General features: G+C 41.3%; 1 protein-coding gene across 1 annotated transcript; it reads right to left on the bottom strand.

Annotated features, from left to right (window-relative positions):
* Window positions 1–1,180: 1,180 nt before the first annotated feature.
* On the bottom strand, window positions 1,181–25,211 carry LOC139548001 (BICD family-like cargo adapter 1). The gene is made up of 9 exons (XM_071357289.1): window positions 24,738–25,211; window positions 18,213–18,428; window positions 12,899–13,018; window positions 12,383–12,529; window positions 11,477–11,659; window positions 6,334–6,504; window positions 4,036–4,148; window positions 3,621–3,741; window positions 1,181–2,925 (listed from the first exon to the last, which is right to left on the bottom strand). The coding sequence occupies exons 1-9, from the start codon at window positions 24,987–24,989 to the stop codon at window positions 2,686–2,688; spliced, it is 1,563 nt and encodes a 520-aa protein (XP_071213390.1). The 5' UTR covers window positions 24,990–25,211; the 3' UTR covers window positions 1,181–2,685.
* Window positions 25,212–25,418: the final 207 nt, after the last annotated feature.

Raw genomic sequence — 25,418 nt, 5'->3', positions numbered from 1 at the left:
GTGTCTTAACGACCATTCCACAGGTGCATGTTCATTAATTGTTTATGGTTCATTGAACAAGCATGGGAAACAGTGTTTAAACCCTTTACAATGAAGATCTGTGAAGTTATTTGGATTTTTACGAATCAACTTTGAAAGACAGGGTCCTGAAAAAGGGATGTTTCTTTTTTTGCTGAGTTTAGTTGGGTTTTTTACAGAAATGTTTGGCGATCAACTAGGAATGCCTTGGAGATCGACCAGTTGATCGCGATCGACCGGTTGGTGACCACTGCTCTAGAAAGTTGAGTGAAGTTCAATCTTGTGCTTCTCTCCGTGGGCTGATATTTCTTCTGCGCAGCATTCCTGCTTCTATGTGGATAAACAGCTGTATCCTGTAGGCTAGTGGTTCTCTTTCCTGGTCCTGGGGACCCAAAGGGTTGCACATTTTTATTTTTGCTCTAGCACTACCAACCTGATTCAAATCATCAAAGCCTCATGATCAAAGCCTCATACAAAAATCTCTGAAACTGGAAACACTTGTCTCCCTCACTAGCTTTAAGCACCAGCTGTCAGAGCAGCTCATAGATTACTGCACCTGTACATAGCCCATCTATAATTTAGCCCAAACAACTACCTCTTTACCTACCTACTGTATTTATTTATTTATTTTGCTCCTTTGCACCCCATTATTTCTATCTCTACTTTACACTTTCTTCCACTGCAAACCAACCATTCCAGTGTTTTTTTTTACTTGCTATATTGTATTTACTTCGCCACCATGGCCTTTTTTATATTTTTATTTATATATATATTTTATATATTTTGTTTGCCTTCACCTCCCTTATCTCACCTCACTTGCTCACATTGTATATAGACTTATTTTTCACTGTATTATTGACTGTATGTTTGTTTTACTCCATGTGTAACTATATGTTGTTGTATGTGTCGAACTGCTTTGCTTTATCTTGGCCAGGTCGCAATTGTAAATGAGAACGTGTTCTCAATTTGCCTACCTGGTTAAATAAAGGTGAAATAAAAATAAAATAAAATGAGTTGATCATTTGAATCAGCTGTGTAGTGCAAGGGCAAAAACAAAAATGTGCAGCCCTTCGGGTCCCCAGGACCAGGATTGAGAACTAGTGCTGCAGGCAACAGTATGTTATGCAGTCCTAGTGAACTATTAATCAAAGGCCATAGCATATCAAGTATGAAAAATGACTTTATTTTCAGTGTAAAGGACATTGAGTTCACTAATACATAAATGCCATCTACATATAGAATACATAAACTACATACATCATGATACACAACATCATGCACTTTGATCATATTCATATATTACAACAATTAGTAATATGAATCAAAATGTTTGCATTATTTCTTCTGCAATAAGAGTTGCAAGTACTAGATGTTTTCAGTCATTCAATCAGCATTGTTCTGTTTTTCACTAAATCAAATAGTCTGAGGACATACTGATTTTGTCAATTAAAACCTAAATGTAAATAAACAAATAGCAAATGTCGATAAACAACAGAACAGAACTTACGTCATGTGTTGACAACATATGAACAGCATTCTGTCCATTAGATTCAAAAAAAATTAAATAAGATTGTTCTGGCACTGTGAACAAAATAAGTATGACCTTATATGGCCATCCTAGTTAGAGTTTATCTATATTGCACCCTTCCCCCAAAATGTCCCCTTCAGTTATGTGGCAAAAAGACCCATAAGGTAAGAATACAATGCATGAAATGCATTTTGAACATAAATCATATTGTATCTAGTTCACATAACATTTCACATGAGAACCCATGAAATACTGTATATCATGGGTTTATTTATTAGCACCTATTGTATATTTGGTTATTTTCTACTAAAGGCTGTTTTCTCTGGATACATAATGGAAACCATTTTGCATAGACAGCAGGCAACATGTAATATTGTTACATCTTTTGAACAGACTGTAGTGAGTGGAATACCACTTAGTTCTGATATCATCTTACTGGGTTTCTAAATAGCTCAATATTTACAACATGATTATAGGTGAATACTAACTTCATTATGTCTTATTGTCAGAGTCCAGTCAATCTATCAACTCATTTCCCTCCAGTCTGTCTGTACATTGCCTAAATAAAGGTTGGATGAAATAAATAGTCTGAGCAAATACTGTCAGTATTCTTACAAACATTGACATTCACACATACATTCACAATCTCAGGCATCAACGACTTCACAACAAAAAACATAATTATAAGGCAGAAGAAGGCACAACTTATAACCATCTTTCCTTGTCGTGACTCTCACCATAATAGTGTGTGACTCCCTGGCCATGCTAGTAGTTACCATGCTAGTCTTTAACCGCTCTAACATGCTTTTTATGTGCTTAGGTTCTTCTCAGTGACAGTGGGGAAACTACTCTCTACTTATTGATAGCTCTTTGTCCATCAGGGCTCTTATCTGGTCCTTGTCTCCAACACACCATGGTCTTGAATTCTAATACTCTACTGAAGTCTCCTACATAACTGAGTGTTCGGCCTGTCCTGTTCTGCTTGGTACTCTATCTACCAAGACTGATAGTTCCACTCAGTAGTGTTCCACCAGCTTGTTCCTGCCTTGACGACTCGACTTCTTCAACGGGCAGCTGGTCAAGACAGTTCTGTGCTATGTGCCAGTCCTCCACAGTGAGGCAACAGACATACCAGCTCACTATTTGCCAGGCTGTGCCACCTTGCCCGGTCGGAGCCAGTCTCTCCAGGGGGACTGGGGCTTCTCTTGCCCAGCCTCAGAGGTCCAGGAGGCAGGGAAGGAGGGCCGGCGGGGCCTGGTGGAGGAAGCTGTGTTGGGTCTCCTCCAGAAGGACATGGGGTTGGAGGCAGGTTTCCTTTGGACCTGCTCCGACTGCTGCTGGGTCCTCAGCTGCTGGTTGATGATGATCTGAATATCATCCTGAAGAAAATAAATAAAAACATTACACCTCTGTTGATAATGAGCTTTAGACTTCACATACATTTTAAATGCAAGAGCTGGATATAACAAGAGCTTAAATACACTTAAAGAGCTTAATTACAGTTCAAATACCATGATGTTGAAATTGTAGGAAAGTTTCAAATCATCTCTATTGAACTGGTCAGTTACAGTGAATGTTGCCATGTCTTCATATGACCACTAGAGGGAGGTAGTCACCCAGCAGATGGCCTCGCACTAGCACCATGACTCAGCAGTAGACTAGAGTAGCAGAAAGATTATTCTAGCCTTGGCCACCTGTCAATCTGTTCAGATCCCTTCAGTCCAAACTTAGAGGGCTGTTTAAAGGTTGCCGTGTCCCTAACCCCAGTGGGGACACTACAGCTAAAGAGCAGTCTCTATGTAATACTAGAATTCTGACTCTGTGACCAAGGATTACATTTTCACTATTGGAGGTGCACTAAAGACAATAGGCTTAATTAAACCAATGTTAATATTTACTCAGAGCTTATGAAAGTGCCCTAATATGTTACTGGAGTGTGAAAGAGGGGCAGAGGAAGGGAGAGAAATAGAGATAGATAAAGTGAGACACAGAGACAGAAAGAGAGCAAAAGACAGACAGAGAGAGAAGGGGGGTGATAGAAACAGAGACAGACAGAGAGACCGTGGAGACCCACCTGCCAGGCCTCTAGTTCCTGAGACAGCTCCAGCTTGCGTTGGATAGCCTCCAGCAGCTGGTTGTTCAGACACATCATGTCGTTCTTACTCCCCATCAGCTCCGCCTCCATCAGGTTCTTCCTGACATGATGAAACAGGGGGACAAACACATTTTAAGTCACAGTGACATGATCATAGATTCATAGCAAACCAATGTGGAAAGTCCATGGCAATCTTCCAACGACAACCCAGCACAGGAACATATGTTACATTTACAGTACACATAAAATGGCATGAACTATATATAAATGGAACATGTCACTTTATGAATGCTAAATGCTGTTTGAAAATAACATTGAAGGAAATTACAAAGAGTGAAAATTATTAAACGATAAAGGCAGAAAATAACTAAATGATAAAGGCAAAACCACTTACTTAGCTATGGCTTCATCTCTGTCTCTGATGGCCTGTTGGGCCACCTCTTCCTCATCCTGTCTGTTTCCGAGCCTCAGCCTCAGCTCAGCATTCTCTTCCTGCAGCTGGGAGATCTAAAAGAGGGGAGAGGACAAGAGAGAATATAGTGAACTGAAACCATGGTCTGAGTCCAATATTAGCAACGCCAATGTATTAGGTTCAACTTCTGCTGTATAACGAACTCATAACCAACATGACCACAAGGTAGCGCACAAACCCCACACACTAAGATGAGCCAACGTAACCACGACTAAAGCTGACTATTCAGTGTCTGTGGTGCTTAGTTATGTACACTGTCAAATTAGGTTAAAATTACATTAGAGGGTATTGTTTCTAGCCTGGAGTGTTCTATTGACCTGCTACTCTATGAGTGAACACACAGGACCGGTGGGTGTTGTGTTTTAAAACAGTAGCTCATGGTATTTACTGGAAATTCAGAGCTGTAACCTGACTACCACTGTACTGAAAAACCCCTCACTCTCTCTCCAGCCCAGTCCCCAGCCCCTAAAGCCCCACATAGATAGGCCAGCAACACAGAAACTCCTTTTATTGTGTCTAAATCTAAATCTCCTGACTGACTGACACCTGATCTCTGTGTTAATGTCTCTGTCTCCTAGGGGATGAATCCAGCCTTTGTTGTCAGGGCCGGCAATTCATGTGGGAACCCCGGACACTGTACTGAGGACTCAGGTAACTGAACAATGAGGCCTCTTACATTCAGCTCAGCCCAGCACACAAGGTGGAAGGTAATTTATCTATTATCTATGTATCAGTGTTGACCTTGCTCCTTTACCCGTTGTCCATCGAATATTCAGGTCGGTTCTCCGGTAGACGATGTTCATTTTCATCTTCTGTTAGTGCTTCTCGTTTCATCCTTTGGTTAAATTCCTGTTTTGTCTGATAACATCATGATTTCACCAGTCTAGTTTCCCTTTTTCTCTCTATGACCAGTGTAGGCACTAAAACTAGGGGAGACACTGCATTGTTTATGACAGACACTTTCCCGGGAAGGTGGGTTTCCCAGTGGGAATAATAGACTGTGCCTGCTGTGATCTATGAAGCATTCAACATTACCAACCTGTCCTCTCCCAGATCCCCGCCACAGGCTTCTAACAACAACGCCTCAACAGAGATCCAAACCAAAAACCACAGCACTGACATAACTCTAAAGTCATCTGTACTTATACCGGTACAAGGTATTGTATGACAAGCACAATAGCACCTTACAGGTAAGGTAGACTGTTTTTTCTTTCTTTCTCCCAACAGAGCATACAGTATATTAATTCTATGGGGGAATTGAATAAAGGCTTTGCATTTAGGCCAGAAAGTGTATTCCTTTGCCGTTTTTTTGTTCTTCAGTATTACTTTAGTGCCTTGTTGCATACAGGATGCATTTTTTGTTGTTGAATATTTGTATTCTGTACATTTGTATTCTTCTTTTCACGCTGTCATTTAGGTCATTATTGTAGAGTCACTACAATTGTTGTTGATCCATCCATATGGATAATTTTGTGTAGATCAACAACAACAAAATCACAATTAAATCTATTTCAATCCCACTTTGTTATGCAGCAAAATGTGAAACAATCCAAGGGGGTGAATACTTATAATACCCACTGTAGTTAACCTTTCGTCTTTTTCAACAAAGGTTCACAATAACTATACATAGTTTCCACAATTACATTAGCTTGTACTCTCATCATAAGGCTTCCCTGAAACGCTAACAATTCCCCCCCCCCCCCCCCTAGTAAGGCCCTTCAAAATCTCACGGTTTTCCTTTACCTTAGCATTGTGCATGGTGACTTGTTGTTTTTGCTGCTCATTTAACGGCATATCGATTCGTGTGTCCCCCAATTTTTTGAGGGTGATCTAGTGTTGGGTGTGCAATGCTGATTTTTCGTGTTTAATGAGGGTATTGTTTAGGTTGTTATGGTCGCAGTAGCAGCCTTCCACCCAAATACATTTTTCAACACTTATTGTATCCCCCCCCATAAATGCACTGTAATTTAAGCTTTTAAATTGTAAAGTTCTCTCTGCCTCATGGAAAAATGTATGGATTTGAATGGATGGGGATGGTAGGCACAGATCGACAAGAGCTTGTAATGCAGTTTTAGCACATTTTGGGATTTTAAGCATGAAAACCTTTTGACAACAGCTTTATTTATTTGATTAAAAAAGCTACCTTGCCTACCCTGTCTGCACATCACTGGCCTATTGTTAGAGTTAGTTAGCGGCTTGGTTTCCAGGATGACTCCTCACCTGAGGGATATGGGTGTGGTTGGCCAGTTTCTGAGCCACACCATGTAACTGGAGCAGCATGGCCTGCAGGTCTCCTTCCTCCTGACCTGTAAACTCTGATCTCTCTGGAGTCTTCACTACCTGGATCAGGGGTCGCAGCAGCTCCAGGATAGACAGAACCTCCTGGGTCATCTATTGGAGAGAGAACAGAAAGAACAGAGAAAGAGAGAGATATGAGATTAAATCAAATTGTATTGGATAGTGTTTATAACAAAAACATTTGAACACAGGTAAACCGGCCTAAATTCAGCCACATATAACAAGCAGTAGCACTGTGGTAAAAAACTAATTGGAAAGACTAACACTAATAACACTATGGTGCGACTATGGTGTGTTAGGTCAATGAGTTCTGTGTTATTTTAACACTACAATGTGTGAATGTGTAGCTCAGCGGAATTGCATTTTGCTCAGTCTACATTATGACTACTCGTTTCCTCAGGTTTCAAAAGTATCAAACTCATTACTGAGGAGGAAAGGTAAAATAACAATAAGTGGGGTAACGTTATTAAAAAGTTGGTGATCCCATTTTCTTGAACTTGACACTTCCTAGGCCTAGATGACATCAGAGGAAGGAACTTTGTAGAGTGCTGTGTTCGTTATTTACAGTGGGGAGAACAAGTATTTGATACACTGCCGATTTTGCAGGTTTTCCTACTTACAAAGCATGTAGAGGTCTGTAATTTTTATCATAGGTACACTTCAACTATGAGAGACGGAATCTAAAACAAAAATCCAGAAAATCACATTGTATGATTTTTAAGTAATTAATTTGCATTTTATTGCATGACATAAGTATTTGATACATCAGAAAAGCAGAACTTAATATTTGGTACAGAAACCTTTGTTTGCAATTACAGAGATCATACGTTTCCTGTAGTTCTTGACTAGGTTTGCACACACTGCAGCAGGGATTTTGGCCCACTCCTCCCTACAGATCTTCTCCAGATCCTTCAGGTTTCGGGGCTGTCGCTGGGCAATACGGACGTTCAGCTCCCTCCAAAGATTTTCTATTGGGTTCAGGTCTGGAGACTGGCTAGGCCACTCCAGGACCTTGAGATGCTTCTTACGGAGCCACTCCTTAGTTGCCATGGCTGTGTGCTTCGTGTCGTTGTCATGCTGGAAGACCCAGCCACGACCCATCTTCAATGCTCTTACTGAGGGAAGGAGGTTGTTGGCCAAGATCTCGCGATACATGGCCAAATCCATCCTCCCCTCAATACGGTGCAGTCGTCCTGTCCCCTTTGCAGAAAAGCATCCCCAAAGAATGATGTTTCCACCTCCATGCTTCACGGTTGGGATGGTGTTCTTGGGGTTGTACTCATACTTCTTCTTCCTCCAAACACGGTGAGTGGAGTTAGACCAAAAAGCTCTATTTTTGTCTCATCAGACCACATGACCTTCTCCCATTCCTCCTCTGGATCATCCAGATGGTCATTGGCAAACTTCAGACAGGCCTGGACATGCACTGGCTTAAGCAGGGGGACCTTGCGTGCGCTGCAGGATTTTAATCCATGACGGCGTAGTGTGTTACTAATGGTTTTCTTTGAGACTGTGGTCCCAGCTCTCTTCAGGTCATTGACCAGGTCCTGCCGTGTAGTTCTGGGCTGATCCCTCACCTTCCTCATGATCATTGATGCCCCACGAGGTGAAATCTTGCATGGAGCCCCAGACCGAGGGTGATTGACCGTCATCTTGAACTTCTTCCATTTTCTAATAATTGCGCCAACAGTTGTTTCCTTCTCACCAAGCTGCTTGCCTATTGTCCTGTAGCCCATCCCAGCCTTGTGCAGGTCTACAATTTTATCCCTGATGTCCTTACACAGCTCTCTGGTCTTGGCCATTGTGGAGAGGTTGGAATCTGTTTGATTGAGTGTGTGGACAGGTGTCTTTTATACAGGTAACGAGTTCAAACAGGTGCAGTTAATACAGGTAATGAGTGGAGAACAGGAGGGCTTCTTAAAGAAAAACTAACAGGTCTGTGAGAGCCGGAATTCTTACTGGTTGGTAGGTGATCAAATACTTATGTCATGCAATAAAATGCAAATTAATTATTTAAAAATCATACAATGTGATTTTCTGGATTTTTGTTTTAGATTCCGTCTCTCACAGTTGAAGTGTACCTATGATAAAAATTACAGACCTCTACATGCTTTGTAAGTAGGAAAACCTGCAAAATCGGCAGTGTATCAAATACTTGTTCTCCCCACTGTATATATATCTCTCAATGATTGAGTTAAATACCTCATCTCACTACCTTAAGTCTTTCCCTAGAGCTTTTAAGAGTCAAAGATCACTGTTTTTTTCTTTGAGACTTCCATAGGTATAACCACTTTAACACAAAACCTGACTGAATGTGTGTGCTCTCTGACATTTAGAGGTAGAAAGATCCATCTAGGTTAGGTGATTCAACCAAGCAGAAAATGTAGGCTAGCGAATGACTCATGGGTGCACTAAAAGATCAGTTTCCAGGTATGGAAGAAAACAAAGCAAAATAATGACAGAATCAGACAGTCAAAATATTTATCTTTCTTTCTCACCTTTTATGCTTGGTTTCAAGCATTCATTATCACTGTTTTCTACAAATTGTAGGAGCTGTAATGCATTCACACCTCAGTAGCTAATGGCAAAGCTCTCAAAAAAGAATGTTCCCCTTGTTGTTTCTTTCTCTTTGAAGTCAGGACACACAAGTTAAGAAGTGTTCCTTTACAGAAGTACCATCACCAATAACATACCTAGAACGTTCTGTTGCTATGTATCATTCTTCCATTACAGTGTCATGGGAATATTTAAGCACCATGTTTAACATATTTGGAGTTTCTGTAATACACATCATTTCCAGTGTTCAATTTCTGACACTCAAGGTGCAGGTTGATGTCACTAGACTTGATGCTGAATGTTATGGATTATTCTCATATCTGTAGATAGTGATTGACGCCAGACTGGAGGGCAGAGGACAAACTGATTATTCACGGTTTTATTGTATTGATGACATTCTATAGACACTATGTGATTCTGTAGAAGCTGACAAAGTCACTGCCTTTTTGCTTTAACTTCCTACAAGGCTAATGTATACAGAACATTTGGTGCTGTGTGATTAGGATATAAAGGGCCTGTCTCCAAGAGGCCAGTTATTTTTTCTGCTTCTGTGCTGGGTGGTGTCTCCCTGTTGCAATAAACCAGAAAAGACTGCTCTCCTTTTTGTTCACCTGGAAATTTCTATTACATACAGGCAGTGGACTTTGATTGCATGGTTGTGTATCTCTCTGTATCTTTCTAACACCTCATACGTTATATTCTCTTTAAAAAAAGGGTTCTATATGGAACCTAAAAGTGTTCTACCTGGAACCATAAGGGTTCTACCTGATATACAGTACCAGTCAAAAGTGTGGACACACCTATTCAAGGGTTTTTCTTTATTTTTACTATTTTCTACATTGCAGAATAATAGTGAAGACATCAAAACTATGAAATAACACATATGGAATCACGTAGTGACCAAAAAAAAGTGTTAAACAAATCAAATATATATTATATTTGAGATTCTTCAAAGTAGTCACCCTTTGCCTTGATGACAGCTTTGCACACTCTTGGCATTCTCTCAAACAGCTTCATGCGGAATGCTTTTCCAACTGTCTTGAAGGAGTTCCCACATATGCTGAGCACTTGTTGGCTGCTTTTTCTTCACTCTGCAATCCAACTCATCCCAAACCATCTCAATTGGGTTAAGGTCAGGTGATTGGGGAGGCAAGGTCATCTGATGCAGCACTCCATCACTCTCCTTGGTCAAATAGCCCTTACACAGCCTGGAAAAACAAACAAATGATAGTCCCACTAAGTGCAAACGAGATGGGATGGTGTATCGCTGCAGAATGCTGTGGTAGCCATGCTGGTTAAGTGTGCCTTGAATTTTAAATAAATCACTGACAGTGTTACCAGCAAAGCACCCCCACACCACCTCCATGCTTCATGTTGGGAACCACACATACAGAGATCATCCGTTCACCTACGCTGTGTCTCAAAGACACAGCGGTTGGAACCAAAAATCTCAAATTTGGACTCATCAGACCAAAGGACAGATTTCCACCGGCCTAATGTCCTTTACTCAGGTTTTTTGCCCCAAGCAAGTTTCTTCTTATTATTGGTGTCCTTTAGTAGTGGTTTCTTTGCAGCAATTCAACCATGAAGGCCTGATTCACGCAGTCTCCTCTGAACAGTTGATGTTGAGATGTGTCTGTTACTTGAACTCTGTGAAGCCTTTATCTGGGCTGCAATCTAAGGTGCAGTTAACTCTAATGAACGTATCCTCTGCAGCGGAGGTAACTCTGGGTCTTCCTTTCCTGTGGCGGTCCTCATGAGAGCCAGTTTCATCATAGCGCATGATGGTTTTTGCCATAATATGGACTTGGACTTTTACCAAATAGGGCTATCTTCTGTATATCACCTTTACCTTGTCACAACACAACTGATTGGCTCAAACGCATTAAGAAGGAAAGAAATTACACAAATTAACTTTTAACAAAGCACACCTGTTAATTGAAATGCATTCCAGGTGACTACCTCATGAAGCTGGTGGAGAGAATGCCAAGAGTGTGCAAAGCTGTCACCAAGGCGAAGGGTGGCTACTTTGAAGAATCTCAAATATAAAATCTATTTTGATTTGTTTAACACTTTTTTTGTTACTACATGATGCCATATGTGTTATTTAATAGTTTTGATATCTTCACCATTATTCTACAATGTAGAAAAATAGTAAAAATAAAGAAAAACCCTGGAATGAGTAGGTGTGTTCAAACTTTTGACTGGTACTGTATGTACTAAGACTATGTATGTACCAAGGGTATTAACCCAGGATATGTGCGATAACCTTTTGTCTCTTATTTCTGAAGAACTCTTTTAAGGTTCTAGATAGCACCTTTTTTTCTAAGAGTATAAAGATAGAGATCATAACAATCTTGGCCACTAACTCTGACCATGATGTATGTACTAAGACTATGTATGCACCAACGGTATTAACCCAGGATAAGTGTGCTAACCCTTGCCTTTGTCCTGGATTCCCTGTCTCTTATGTCCCAGGTCCCATGTCTTCTAATTTCTATAGTGTTACCTGTTCTCTGTCATTGCCCAGGCCCATGGTGTCTAGACTGGTCTCCAGCTCAGACAGTAGGGATGTGTTTCCATGGTTACTCCTGTCCTGCAGGTAGACCTCCTCCTGCAGCTCCTCCACCTGGACCTGAAGCTGCTGGGAACGCCCCCTCGCCGCCGCAGCCTCCTGCCATGCCTCCGCCAGCTACATACAGAGAGAGGGACACACACGCAAGCAGATCTAGCTCTAGAGACACACAAGTATACATAACATGCCAATGTCATCCATAAATCACATATTACACAATATGTTAACTATATCAACATACAGTGCTATTGGAAAAGCTATGTCAAAAATGTAAACTGCCATTCAACCACTGTGAAATCCTAACATGCCAGATTCCAGCCTGGTGCAGAAACTCCACATGTGTGGAATCCAGCCTTACAAGTTGAAATGACGTGACAATGGGAGGGATGAGTCTATTTTAAAGCAAAACCTTCCATAGATCAGGGGTTCCCAAACTTTCTATTCCGCACGCATGCACCACGTCTCTTTCTATGGGCAAAAGCACTGTTCATGACACAAACTGTTCACACCCCTCTTGTCAGTGGAGAGAATTTTGCAGGTTTAAAGTTTATTTTGTCATGGGGTGCAAAGAAAATGTTGCAGTTTTAAAGCAAATTTTCTTGCAATTCTATACATTTTGATATCTCTTATGCGTATTCATGTGATATTTGAGTGACAACAAAATATAACAATACAAAATACAACAATCTATGGGCTAAAAAAGCAAGTGGAAATTACGCTGCTATTAAACCCCAATTACCACAGTGTATCCCAGGGTCACTTGGGACTTTGCACTATTGACGTGATATTAATGAGTAAACAAGGAGAAAGATAACAAAAGTAAAAATTGTGTATGTTTACCTGTTGGCTCTGCTGCTGGTTGTGTTGGTCCTGTAGAGCTAAGCGTGTGTGTAGGGAGGCCAGTCTGTCGCGTAAGTCTGCGTTCTCCTGACACACACTCTCCAGCTGCTCCTCTAGAACCTGCTCCTTCTGGGACAGACGCACCACCTGGACACACACAGGGAGTGAGAAAGTGTGTGTGTGTGTGTTTCTGTGTGTTTGTTTAACAATCCTTGTGGGTATCAGTCCTTACAAGGTTAGTAAAACATGTTGCCAGTCGCCAAGAGGAGAAACACTATTTTAGGCTTACAGATTAGGTTTAAGGGTTAGGTTTACAAATAGGATTAGAATTAAGGTTAGGGTTAGGGGTTAGGTATAGTTTTAGGGTTTGGGGTTAAGGTTAGGCTTAGGGTTAAGGTTAGGTTAAGAGTTAAGGTTAGGGTTAAGGGTTAGAGAAAATAGGATTTTGGATGGGAATAAATTATTTGGTCCCCACAAGGATAGCAATACAAAACTGTGTGTGTGTGCATAGCCTACCTGCTCCCTCATGGCACTAAGCAGCTCCTCCTCCTGTGGTCTGTTGTGGTGGCCTTTCTGTTGAAGCTCCTGTTTCAGGGTCTGCAGCTCACTGGTCATCGCCCTCTCCACCTCCATCACCTAGACCGCAACACAGACAGGAGAGAGGTATTAGATGTACATAGAGAAACAGGGCAGACCAGAGAAAAAGGCACCCGGTTCAGGAGACGAAAATACCTGAGACAAAGTTACTAGATATTAAATCCAGAGATAAATATCTAAAATAGATATGAGGAAGTGTAATATAAAATCATAGATATTAAATAAGTGAATCTGTATTATTGGTTGCTGTGAGCTATGCTGTAAATGGAAAACTAAGATCACATACTAGTCAGAGGAATGGTTCTTGCCTCCAGCACATGTGCTTATGTTTTCGTCATAACAAAACAACTCAAAACTTCTCTCTGTGGGACCGTTGTTCCATTAACTACAAGATGGCACAGTAAGCAATTATTGACATATGCCTAAACTCTTAGGATAAAAAAGTGTTATCTAGAACCTAAAAGTGTTACGGTTAGGGTCTTTGGCTGTCCCCATAGGATAACCCTTTGAAGAAACCTTTTTGGTTCCAGGTAGAACCCTTTACACAGAGGATTCTACAGGAATCCAAAAGAGCTCTACCTGAAACCAAAAAAGGGTTCGCCTATGGGGACAGCCGAAGAACCCTTTCGGATCCCTTTTTTCTAAGAGTATACCGAAACTTTTGAGGAAAGTTTTTCCCTTACTAAAAAGGTTATATGCCATAGGTTCCAATGTAGAACTCATTGGAACAAAACAAAAACATTTCCAAATACAAAAGTGAGAGAGACAGGAATGTATTGGCACTGTGCCAGTTCTTTGGCCCCCTAACCCCTACCTCCAAACACACACACACCCCTGGTCCCCCTGACTCAGCAGTATGGTGGGCCCATGTCAGCTCCCATCACACACACAGACGCACACACAATACAGGATGAAAGGGCCACAGCAGATGGCGCAACTGGAGAATCTTGGTCTTGGCAGTGACATCCCCATGCCACGTTAGACACAGAACATTGGGGATGTTACTGGGGGGGGTGCATGGAGGCTGGGGTAGTTGAATGAGCATTGACAGAAACAAAAACAGAGGGCATGTAGCCACACACTGTAGGGGGAGTGGCAGGGATGCACGTTTGCGTCAATCTGCCCCAGAGTCCCGTCCATGGCTTATCTTGGCGCTAATATGGAAAATGGCGCGAGCGGACCATTAGGAATCCACAGAGACACTCCACTTGTTAGGGACACAAAATCAAATACAACAACCCCCCACCCCCGAGCTCCAACACTAAACTGTGATGCACATAGCAGCTGACTCCTACTGCAGTAGTAGAACCCAAGGGTCTTCTCAGAGTGGTGGGACAAAGTATAGCATTCCCCTGGGATGGGTCATAGATAGCAGTAGCACAAACATCATGTGATGAACCCCCTCATTGGAAAGAGTGATAGATTTACATCTTCTCCAATGATGGATCTTCCTAGCGCTTCCCTCTCTAAGTGGTGTGAGGCTGTCTGAGTCAAAGGTCAAACAAGGGTGTCTAATTCTACATAAACATAAAATCAGGAGTGAGGGATATAACAGGTGTCATCACCATGGAAATCATCACGTTGGTTGGTGTCTAAATCTAAAGTTGAAAACCTTAGCTAAACCCTTAGTGGTTGAATGTATTTTTCACCTGTAGAATGGCATGATTCATCACACTAGTGATGAAAATCAATTTTTTTCACCTCCTTGTTTGAGACATGTGCACTGGTTTCTTTCCTTATGTTGGAAAAATAAATGACTTCCTTGGAGGCCTTTTCCTGTATTGAACAATAATTGGACAATAAGATTGGACAATAATGTCATTTCTGAAAAGGTACTACCAAACAGAGAGATAGGCTACACGTTTAATCAACCAAGAGTTGTTCTCAATTCCAGCTTATGAAACTGTAACCGTTCTCCCTTTAGAGTAACACATCCCTTCACTAAAAATATGTCTACATCATGTTATTTCAATGCAAGTGTTTGACTTGAGCTTCCACAGAAAATCTGTATGAAGTACACTAGAACTAACAGAAGTGAATGCTAGACTCTGGGTGAAGCATTGTTCACAGAGGAATAATGATTAGGCATTCTATGGAACAGTGAACCAAGATCCATCAATACTTTTCTATCATCTGCATGTTCAAGTTGAAAACTGCTGATGGGATAGAGAATCAAACAATAACAATGACACTGCCAGAGAGTCATAGATTGTCAAAATACTCCTCTCACACTCAACTGTTTGAATAACATTCATAGATACAGCAAAACCTGATAACGAACCAGTCTCTGACTGGCGAAGATCAACATAGTTTTCACACTTCCTTCACAACCGAGGTGAACAGCAACAGTAAGCATTTCTAGTGGTCTCTAGAAATACACTACATGTCCAAAAGTATGTGGACACCTGGTTGTCTTACTTCTCATTCCAAAAATGGGCATTAATATGGAGTTGGTCCCCCCTCCACTCTTCTGGGAAGGCTTTGCACTAGATGTTGGAACATTGCTCCAGGGGCTTGCTTCCATACATTGCTGCAGGGACTTGCTTCCATTCAGCCACAAGAGCATTAGTGAGCTAGGGCACTGATGTTGGGCGATTAGGCCTGACTCGCAGTCAGCGTTCCAATTCATCTCAACGGTGTTCAATGGAGTTGAGGTAAGGGTTCTGTGCAGGCCAATCAAGTTCTTCCACACCGATCTCGACAAACCATTTCTGTACGGACCTCACTTTGTGTATGGGGCATTGTCATGCTGAAACAGGAAAGGGCCTTCCCTGAACTGTTGCCACAAAGTTGGAAGCACAGAATCGTCTAGAATGTCATTGTATGCTGTAGCGTTAAAATATCCCTTCACTGGAACTAAGGGGCCTAGCCCGAACCATGAAAAACAGCCCCAGACCATTATTCCTTTTCCACCAAACTTTACAGTTGGCACTATGCATTGGGGGCAGGTAGCATTCTCCTGGCATCTGCCAAACCCAGATTCAATTTGATGAACCGACTTGTTGGAAAGGTAGGCACCCTACGACGGTGCCATGTTGAAAGTCACTGAGCTCTTCAGTAAGGCCATTCTGTTGCCAATGTTTGTCTATGGATATTGCATGGCTGTGTGCTCAATTTTATACACCTGTCAGAAACAGGTGTGGATGAAATAGCCGAATCCACTAATTTGAAGGAGTGTCCACATACTTTTGTATATATAGTGTATGTATTAGCTGAAATGGATATCTGTTTTCCTGGCTGTGTGACCATAGGTCAAGGTGATATATTGGAGCGCTCACACTCCTAGGCTGACTGTCTGGTAACCTCTCTCCCCCAGAATACTGTCATGGTCTGCTAAGCTCACACACTACAGTTAGGCCCATCAGAACCTGGTACTATAGAACCACTTCAACCAAACATACAGTCCCACCCAGACACTGCCGTACACAGACTCTATCGATATCTCTTTTTAGGTACACTGATTGTATCGTTATATACACCCCCCCCCCCCACTCTCTCTCACACACACACTCACCATGCCAGGCAGTGCTGCACACCTGGAAAGAGGGGTACCACCAACACCACCGTTCACTACCGCGTCCGGTAAGAAGATGTCAGCGACCAGACCGAGAGAAACACTCTTCAAACCTTTCCTCTCCGCAAGAACAGCGTCTGAAGTACTACTCTCTAGCTGTTCTTTTACGTTTACATTTCCAGAGAACTCAGAGTCACCCACGGTGGAAGCCAGCCAGCAGAAAGAACCCACTTCTCTCCACTTCCTCCTCCTCCAGAACTCAGATTGAGAGATAGCTCCTGTAAATAGACCTTTTCCTGCCCGTTTTGGGGGACTGTGAGTGATAAATAGAAGAGATTTCCTCTACACAGGGTGGAGTGACAATTATGGTTCCTCTATCTGAACTGAAGACTACTGAGGAGTCAAAACGAGGTTGTGCTTTTTTCCATTGCCTTATGTCTGTGCACTGGACTGGAGTTAGATATTCAACTTCCATGCTTACTACAGCCAGGTGTTTAGTCATGCGTTTCATTAACTGTAAGTTTACGTCACGATCATAACATTCGGCAATACAAAACAACACCCTTCTTGTAAGTTTGCAGAGCACTAGTCTAGCGGCCCACTCAAGGTTGCTAGCCTAGTACACAAGAGACTGTTACTTTAGCCAATAAGCTCAACTGTACCTACAAAACTGATAAGAGACTATAAAATACCTTGTTAATCGCAACGGCAAGCTTCCAGTCTTAGGTACAGCATTTATAGGGATAACCCAGGACCTCACCATTACAAACAGGTGTCGTAGTGTTAATATTAAGTATCATTGTGGATATAGTTATAATAAAGTAAACATGAGTCACATTGAAGCATGGACATGACTGCAGACTGAGTACAGACACTGACAGCTGTGGTTTTCCCATCATGTGGTCTAGGGGTTTTCTACATGTCATAGCCACATGGCTCAGTATATAATTAACTCACCGACTTATTCCAGTGATGATTGATACAATTCAAAGACCAATTCCAGATATGAGTCTTTTTCAACCTTCCACTGATGTCTCCCTGCTCTGAAGACTTATTGAGTCTTGAAACAAATTATTTCAGTTCCTACTCCATATTCTTCTTTACAAAATGTTGGCGTCCATTCCTATAGCCTCCCAGCTGGATGTTTTGCCTTTAGGCAAACTACCTTAATGACTTATTAATGTAATAACAACCTGACCTATCACCTGATCCTGAACTGATCCTGAACTGCTGAGGTGGGTTCTCTTAATCTCTGGTTAATCTCGATTTGTATCTACATATTAATGCTTATATGTACTGTCTGTGTATTACTTACTAGCTACTATTATTATGTATTACCTAATATCTGTGGCCTTGTTTTATACAGCGTTGGTCTTTGTACATTACATTTATTTTCAGTAGGTAGATTGGGTAACACCCCATCTTATCTGATGTTGGCTCTAACCCCAGGCATAGCTTGAGTGGTTAGGTTACAATGGCTAGCTTTTCTTTACTTCTGCCTTAATAGAGAAATATTTTCATGTGTCACTTTATATGGTCAAAATTAAATAAAAAAAAAGGGTCTTATGTACAGCATTCCTAAAAAGGCTAGCGTCAAAACATTAGCCTTCATTGCCGGGTTTATTGCTAGTGAATAAAATAAATGTAGTTTCAGTCTGTTTTCTTCCATTTGGTGTTTAATGAACATGGCCCAGGTGTGAAGGGGTGGTATGTACTCACTGTGCTGAGCTGTTCTCTGAGGCACTGGGTGTGTTCTGCATGTTCCTCCTGGGCCCTGGTCTTGTCCCGGTCTGCGTCGGTCAGGGCCTGGGTCAGCCTGTCCACCTGGCCACTCAGATCCCTCACGTCTTTCTCCAGGTCCCCAACCTGGCTCACCCACCCAGACTGGCACCCCTCCAGCTTCACCTGAAGATCGTGCCTGCCCTGCTCCAGCTCCTGTGGGCAACACATAACAGATGGGCACAATGAATGCGTGCCAATGGGGGTCTCTTTGGTCTGTGATTAGGAGACTGATACCACGACTCGATCATTTTAATCCAAGAAATGAATAAATTAGAAAATCTAAGAGTATTTGTGCAGTAGCTGTTACTGTGTTGTTACTGTGTAATTATTGAAGATTGGTGAAATGCCAAGTATGCATCACCTGTCTGCTATTCTAATACACCCCTGTTATCTTTTTATTGTATCTATAAACTCTATAGAGCGCATAGCATCAAAGTCCAGACATGTTAAATTAGACTATGACATAACCACAAGCCTGTATTATACTTCATGTAAGGTAATAGAAACTATCATTATTTCATAATAGTACACCAATAAAACGGCTTGGCAACTGGCTTATATCAATATCCATGTTCTTGCACCACCGAGGCCTAGACAGCCCTACATTAAATCTATCCATCCACACAGACAGCAGTAAAACTGTCTCTGAAACATCTGTCTCCTAATGTGGATTCGTCCCTGGCTGCTACAGACACTTATTGGATCTACATGTAGAAGAGCTACAGCCCTCTCTGGGAAGCTTATGCAATTCCATACAGCGTAGCAGTAAGAGAAAGTGTAAATCTGAGAGATTGGGTGATAACCACAACTACATTACTTCATGATGGCCAGTTAATTTCAATGCTGATCTGGGGAAATATTCCTAAAGACGAGAGTAATGGTCTAACATACTTATATGGCTCTTCTTTTTGTGGCCAATATTCTACACTGAGCAAGCCAGGGATACTTATAGATGGGTATGTGAATCCTCTCCAGATACAGACTGGGCATCTTATGCTTAATGTTTTTGCTACATATTCAGACCTTGTGAGAGTGAAAGGGATACGAACTGCAGATGCTGCATGTGCCATCCCTCAGAGCTTAAAGATAAACACCCTCACATAGTGGCGATTTTAGCATGTAAATCTTGGTGGGGCAAACTCCCCCCAAATGTTTTTAGATACATGCCAGCAAAGCCACTACACAACACTAAGCAATGCATTAACTGCACTACATCGGTGACAAACGGTGCCCACAAACTGTTAGGGCCTACATAAAGCTGTCCCAACAGCAGTCCTAATACCTTACCACTGTTGCACCTGGCTATCAGCAGAGCCTTGTCTGGCAGAGAAACAGTTCATTCAGCCTCATTTACTGCCTTTAAAAAAAACATAGCTGATATGGCTGACCTGCTAAAGCAAACGTGGGTTCTACTGACAATTGAGATATACAAAATTGAGATATATATGCTGGCCTTCTAGGCAGAGTTGCAAAGAAAAAGCCATACCTCAGACTGGCAAATAAAAAGAAAAGATTAAGATAGGCAAAAGAACACATGTACTGGACAGAGGAACTCTGCTTAGAAGGCCAGCATCCATGAGTCGTCTCTTCACTGTTGATGTTGAGACTGGTGTTTTGCGGGTACTACTTAATGAAGCTGCCAGTTGAGGACTTGTGAGGCATCTGTTTCTCAAACTAGACACTCTAATGTACTTGTCCTCTTGCTCAGTTGTGCACCGGGGCCTCACACTCCTCTTTCTATTCTGGTTAGGGCCAGTTTGCGCTGTTCTGTGAAGGGAGTAGTACACAGCGTTGTACGAGATCTTCAGTTTCTTGGCAATTTCTCGCATAGAATAGCCTTCATTTCTCAGAACAAGAATAGACTGACAAGTTTCAGAAGAAAGTTCTTTGTTTCTGGACATTTTAAGCCTGTAATCAAACCCACAAATGCTGATGCTCCAGATAATCAACTAGTCTAAAAGAGGCCAGTTTTATTGCTTCTTTAATTAGAACAACAGTTTTCAGCTGTGCTAACATAATTGGGTTTTCTAATGATCAATTAGCCTTTTAGAATTATAAACTTGGATTAGCTAACACAACGTGCCATTGGAACACAGGAGTGATGGTTGCTGATAATGGGCCTCTGTATGCCCATGTAGATATTCCATAAGAAAATCTGCCGTTTCCAGCTACAATAGTCATTTACAACATTAACAATGTCTACACTGTATTTCTGATCAATTCGATGTTATTTTAATGGACAAAAAAATGTGCTTTTCTTTCAAAAACAAGGACATTTCTAAGTGACCCCAAACTTTTGAATGGTAGTGTATATACAGACAAGATTAAATCAAGAAAAGTCTGATAGGTGACAATATTAGCCTATCACTTGTGAATTATATATTGTTGCTTGTGAATGATGCCCAGCATAAGAAACAATGCCTTTATCGAATCACAGTTGCACACCTCATGTAGCCAATCCCATAGGCCTATATGATTCAATAAGGTTTGTATCACAACTAAAGTGACCAAATAACTTCTTAAAATTAAGCACATTAATCCACTTTACAAGGGGTGTAGATCTAACTGGCATACATAAGCAGCGTGTGAGTTTCAAGTTTGGTGAAGATCATTTTCACCATAAAAATGCACCTTTATAATAAAAGCATTAGATGCATAATTGCATTTGTGGTCACTTTTTATAATGGTGTTCTCTGATAATGGAACATTCGCGCTTATAGCCTACTACCATGTGTGCATTGCTGTGCTTATAATGTGATGAAATGGCCTAATAGTTTATCAACATTTTAAGCTAAACGTTATGATCTGTTGCATCAGCCACATTGAGTAAAAAAGTTTTTTTGATGCTACTGGTTGTACAACTGTCCCAGACTATGTTTGAAATATTTATTTATTGCACAGAATAGGTCGACCTTTGTACTATGGGGGAATAGTAGATTGACATAGGCTAGTGCTTTTGCTGTTCGTTAGGCCGACTCATCTTGTTGGCTGACGAAAAGTAAATGTGGACAGTTCTTCCAATATCTTCAATACAGTGAGGGAAAAAAGTATTTGATCCCCTGCTGATTTTGTACGTTTGCCCACTGACAAAGAAATGATCAGTCTATAATTTTAATGGTAGGTTTATTTGAACAGTGAGAGACAGAATACCAACAAAAAAATCCAGAAAAACGCATGTCAAAAATGTTATGAATTGATTTGCATTTTAATGAGGGAAATAAGTATTTGACCCCTCTGCAAAACATGACTTAGTACTTGGTGGCAAAACCCTTGTTGGCAATCACAGAGGTCAGACGTTTCTTGTAGTTGGCCACCAGGTTTGCACACATCTCAGGAGGGATTTTGTCCCACTCCTCTTTGCAGATCTTCTTCAAGTCATTAAGGTTTCGAGGCTGACGTTTGGCAACTCGAACCTTCAGCTCCCTCCACAGATTTTCTATGGGATTAAGGTCTGGAGACTGGCTAGGCCACTCCAGGACCTTAATGTGCTTCTTCTTGAGCCACTCCTTTGTTGCCTTGGCCGTGTGTTTTGGGTCATTGTCATGCTGGAATACCCATCCACGACCCATTTTCAATACCCTGGCTGAGGGAAGGAGGTTTTCACCCAAGATTTGACGGTACATGGCCCCGTCCATCGTCCCTTTGATGCGGTGAAGTTGTCCTGTCCCTTTAGCAGAAAAACACCCCCAAAGCATAATGTTTCCACCTCCATGTTTGACGGTGGGGATGGTTTCTTGGGGTCATAGGCAGCATTCCTCCTCCTCCAAACACGGCAAGTTGGGTTGATGCCAAAGAACTCCATTTTGGTCTCATCTGACCACAACACGTTCACCCAGTTGTCCTCTGAATCATTCAGATGTTCATTGGCAAACTTCAGACGGGCATGTATATGTGCTTTCTTGAGCAGGGGGACCTTGCGGGCGCTGCAGGATTTCAGTCCTTCACGGCATAGTGTGTTACCAATTGTTTTCTTGATGACTATGGTCCCAGCTGCCTTGAGATCATTGACAAGATCCTCCTGTGTAGTTCTGGGCTGATTCCTCACCGTTCTCATGATCATTGCAACTCCACGAGGTGAGATCTTGCATGGAGCCCCAGGCTGAGGGAGATTGACAGTTCTTTTGTGTTTCTTCCATTTGCGAATAATCACAGAAACTGTTGTCACCTTCTCACCAAGCTGCTTGGCAATGGTCTTGTAGCCCATTCCAGCCTTGTGTAGGTCTACAATCTTGTCCCTGACATCCTTGGAGAGCTCTTTGGTCTTGGCCATGGTGGAGAGTTTGGAATCTGATTGATTGATTGCTTCTGTGGACAGGTATCTTTTATACAGGTAAGAAACTGAGATTAGGAGCACTCCCTTAAAGAGTGTGCTCCTAGTCTCCGTTCGTTACCTGTATGAAAGACACCTGGGAGCCAGAAATCTTTTTGATTGAGAAGGGGTCAAATACTTATTTCCCTCATTAAAATGCAAATCAATTTATAACATTTTTGACATGCATTTTTCTGGATATTTTTGTTGTTATTCTGTCTCTCACTGTTCAAATAAACCTACCATTAAAATTATAGACTGATAATTTCTTTGTCAGTGGGCAAACGTACAAAATCAGCAGGGGATCAAATACTTTTTTCCCCTCACTGTATGCACCTCGGAATTGGATAAGGACATGCGCCTTTACTTGTAGCCTGTGAGAAAGACCCGATCACGTGACATTTTTTATTCTGTACAGGTTTCCTTCTGTTCACTCTGTCAATTAGGTTAGTATTGTGGAGTAACTACAATGTTGTTGATCCTCAGTTTTCTCCTATCAGAGCCATTAAACTCTGTAACTGTTTTAAAGTCACCATTGGCCTTATGGTGAAATCCCTGAGCGGTTTCCTTCCTCTCCAACAACTGAGTTAGGAAGGAGGCCTGTATATTTGTAGTGACTGGGTGTATTGATACACCATCCAAAATGTAATCAACAACTTCACCATGCTCAAAGGGATATTCAATGTCTGCTTTTTTCCATTACCCATCTACCAATAGGTGCCCTTCTTTGCGAGGCATTGGAAAACCTCCCTGGTCTTTGTGGTAGAATTTGTGTTTGAAATTCACTGCTCGACTGAGGGACATTACAGATAATTGTATGTGTGGGATACAGAGATGAGGTAGTCATTCAAAAATCATTAAACACTATTAATGAAACACTATTATTGCACACATAGTGAGTCCCTGCAATTCATTATGTGACTTGTTAAGCACATTTTTACTCCTGAACTTAAAGTATTTAGGCTTGCCATAACAAAGATATTGAATACTTATTGCCTCATTATAGTTACATTTCAGCTTTTCATTAAATGTGTAAATAATTCCACTTTGATATTATGGGGTATTGTGTATAGGCCAGTGACCCAATTATCAATTTAACCCATTATAAATTCAGGCGCTAATGCAACAAAATGTGGAAAAAGGCAAGGGTGTGAATATTTTCTGAAGGCACTGTATATACTTTCCCTCACATGGTGGGTGCCATTTACTGAATACATCTCTGTGCTGTTCTAATGAGATGTCCATATTAATTGGCAAACCTGTGAGGGAAAGGGAGGGGAGCGGGTTCGTGGAACTCAGGCTTATCACAAAAACACAAAAGAGCTTTTCAGAGAGCAGAGAAAGAGTGCATTGTGTGTAATAAAATTGGTCTTTGTTTTCAGAGGAAGCTCAGACTCAGTACATTCTTATGACATCTCCTTTGAAGAGGGAAGAGCTAGCCTCCTTAGATCATGATCATATGGCGGTAGCCCCCTAAGAATACTAGATCCATTCATCCACCTATGATATCTTAGTGAATATTATCAAAGGTGAACCTGAAGTATGGTATTTTGGGTGAAATTGTGCTGCTTTATAATGTACTATTTATACAGTATATTGTATTATAAAGACTTGCATGATGTAAAGACTTGTTTGTTGTTATTTCCCTTGTTTGATATGTCAACACATAGCAAATAAAATAAAATAGTATTGGTCGTGCACACGTTTTGCAGATGTAATTGCAGGTGCAGCTAAATGCACCGTATATCAATGGCTGTTAACATAGTCAAAACATTGGTTGATACTGTGACTTGCTCTGTCTGGAATGATTATCAACATGCCAGAGTAGAATCCAGTATCCTACATAACTATAATGTTATAATTCTCTCAGTTATTAATTGTCACACATTTGCTGTTGCTTAGTCAGCACAGAAATGTAAAGAAAATGAGAAAAGCCTACCCTAAATAAGTAAAAAATTATAAACTCTTTCGAAAGAATCTTGAACAATGGTTTACAAATTGACTCATTGCGTAGGCCTACTTCTCAAGATCCAAATTGGATGCGCTTGTGAATCATGTTTTCATTTACATGAAGACAAGCAAGCATATGACACATTCACAAACTTCATCATATCGTACAACACAAGAGGTTTCTTTTGACACTTCTCTCTTACCTCAAGTTTGTCTGCATACTGTTCATGAAGTTTGTCGCTCTGGTCCTTCAACTGACGATTTTCCAAAAGCAATGCATTTCCCAGCTGGGCCGCCAAAATGACGTCTTTCTCTTTTTGTTTCAATGCAGCTAAAAGTTCATTGGGGTCTTGATAATCAGATATTTCTAACGCATCATAATCAAAATAAAAATCATCCTCCAATTCCACTTCCATCTTCTTCGGTTTGAAACTCCATTTACCATGTCGATCCATAGCTCCTGAGTTTATGGAAATAGCCTAATAATACTATTTGATATTTATTGTGGAATATTTGTCAACTCAGTCATTCAGTTTCATTTCAATAACTATTTAGCGGCTGCCTAAGCCCCGGTGTATGCTTTACCACAGCCTATGTGCGACTGAACCTGTGGTTTGACAAGCCGGTCTCTCCAGCATGAAAGTAGGCTGGTCCCCAGGGAATCCATTGCACCTTAAACCTGCGCGTCCAACGCAGCGCTGTGCAACAATTGCTTCAAAATCAATTACTGACCACTCCAATAATAATGTGCTAGCTTAACATCTTCATCCAAATTCGAAAATGGTTTATTATTGTCCAATAACTGACTAAATCAGATTCATATTCAATTGGCCTAACTGGAAGAGTAGCCTATAGGTTGCATGCAGTCCAAACACTTAAAAGAC

This window comes from Salvelinus alpinus, chromosome 21, assembly GCF_045679555.1.
Source record: "Salvelinus alpinus chromosome 21, SLU_Salpinus.1, whole genome shotgun sequence".
NCBI lineage: Eukaryota > Metazoa > Chordata > Actinopteri > Salmoniformes > Salmonidae > Salvelinus > Salvelinus alpinus.
The sequence above is the reverse complement of the archived record's forward strand: the minus strand, read 5'-3'. Positions and strand labels throughout refer to the sequence as shown.

What these genes read in the sequence shown, in the direction of transcription:
- LOC139548001 (XM_071357289.1), bottom strand. Translation starts at nt 24,989, where the DNA reads ATGGATCGACATGGTAAATGGAGTTTCAAACCGAAGAAGATGGAAGTG. An exon ending in TGGGCAATGACAGAGAACAG is followed by an intron (nt 6,505 to 11,476) that starts GTAACACTATAG and finishes TCTCTCCAATAG; the next exon opens with ATGACCCAGGAGGTTCTGTC. An exon ending in AGAGATGAAGCCATAGCTAA is followed by an intron (nt 3,742 to 4,035) that starts GTAAGTGGTTTT and finishes TCATCATGTCAG; the next exon opens with GAAGAACCTGATGGAGGCGG.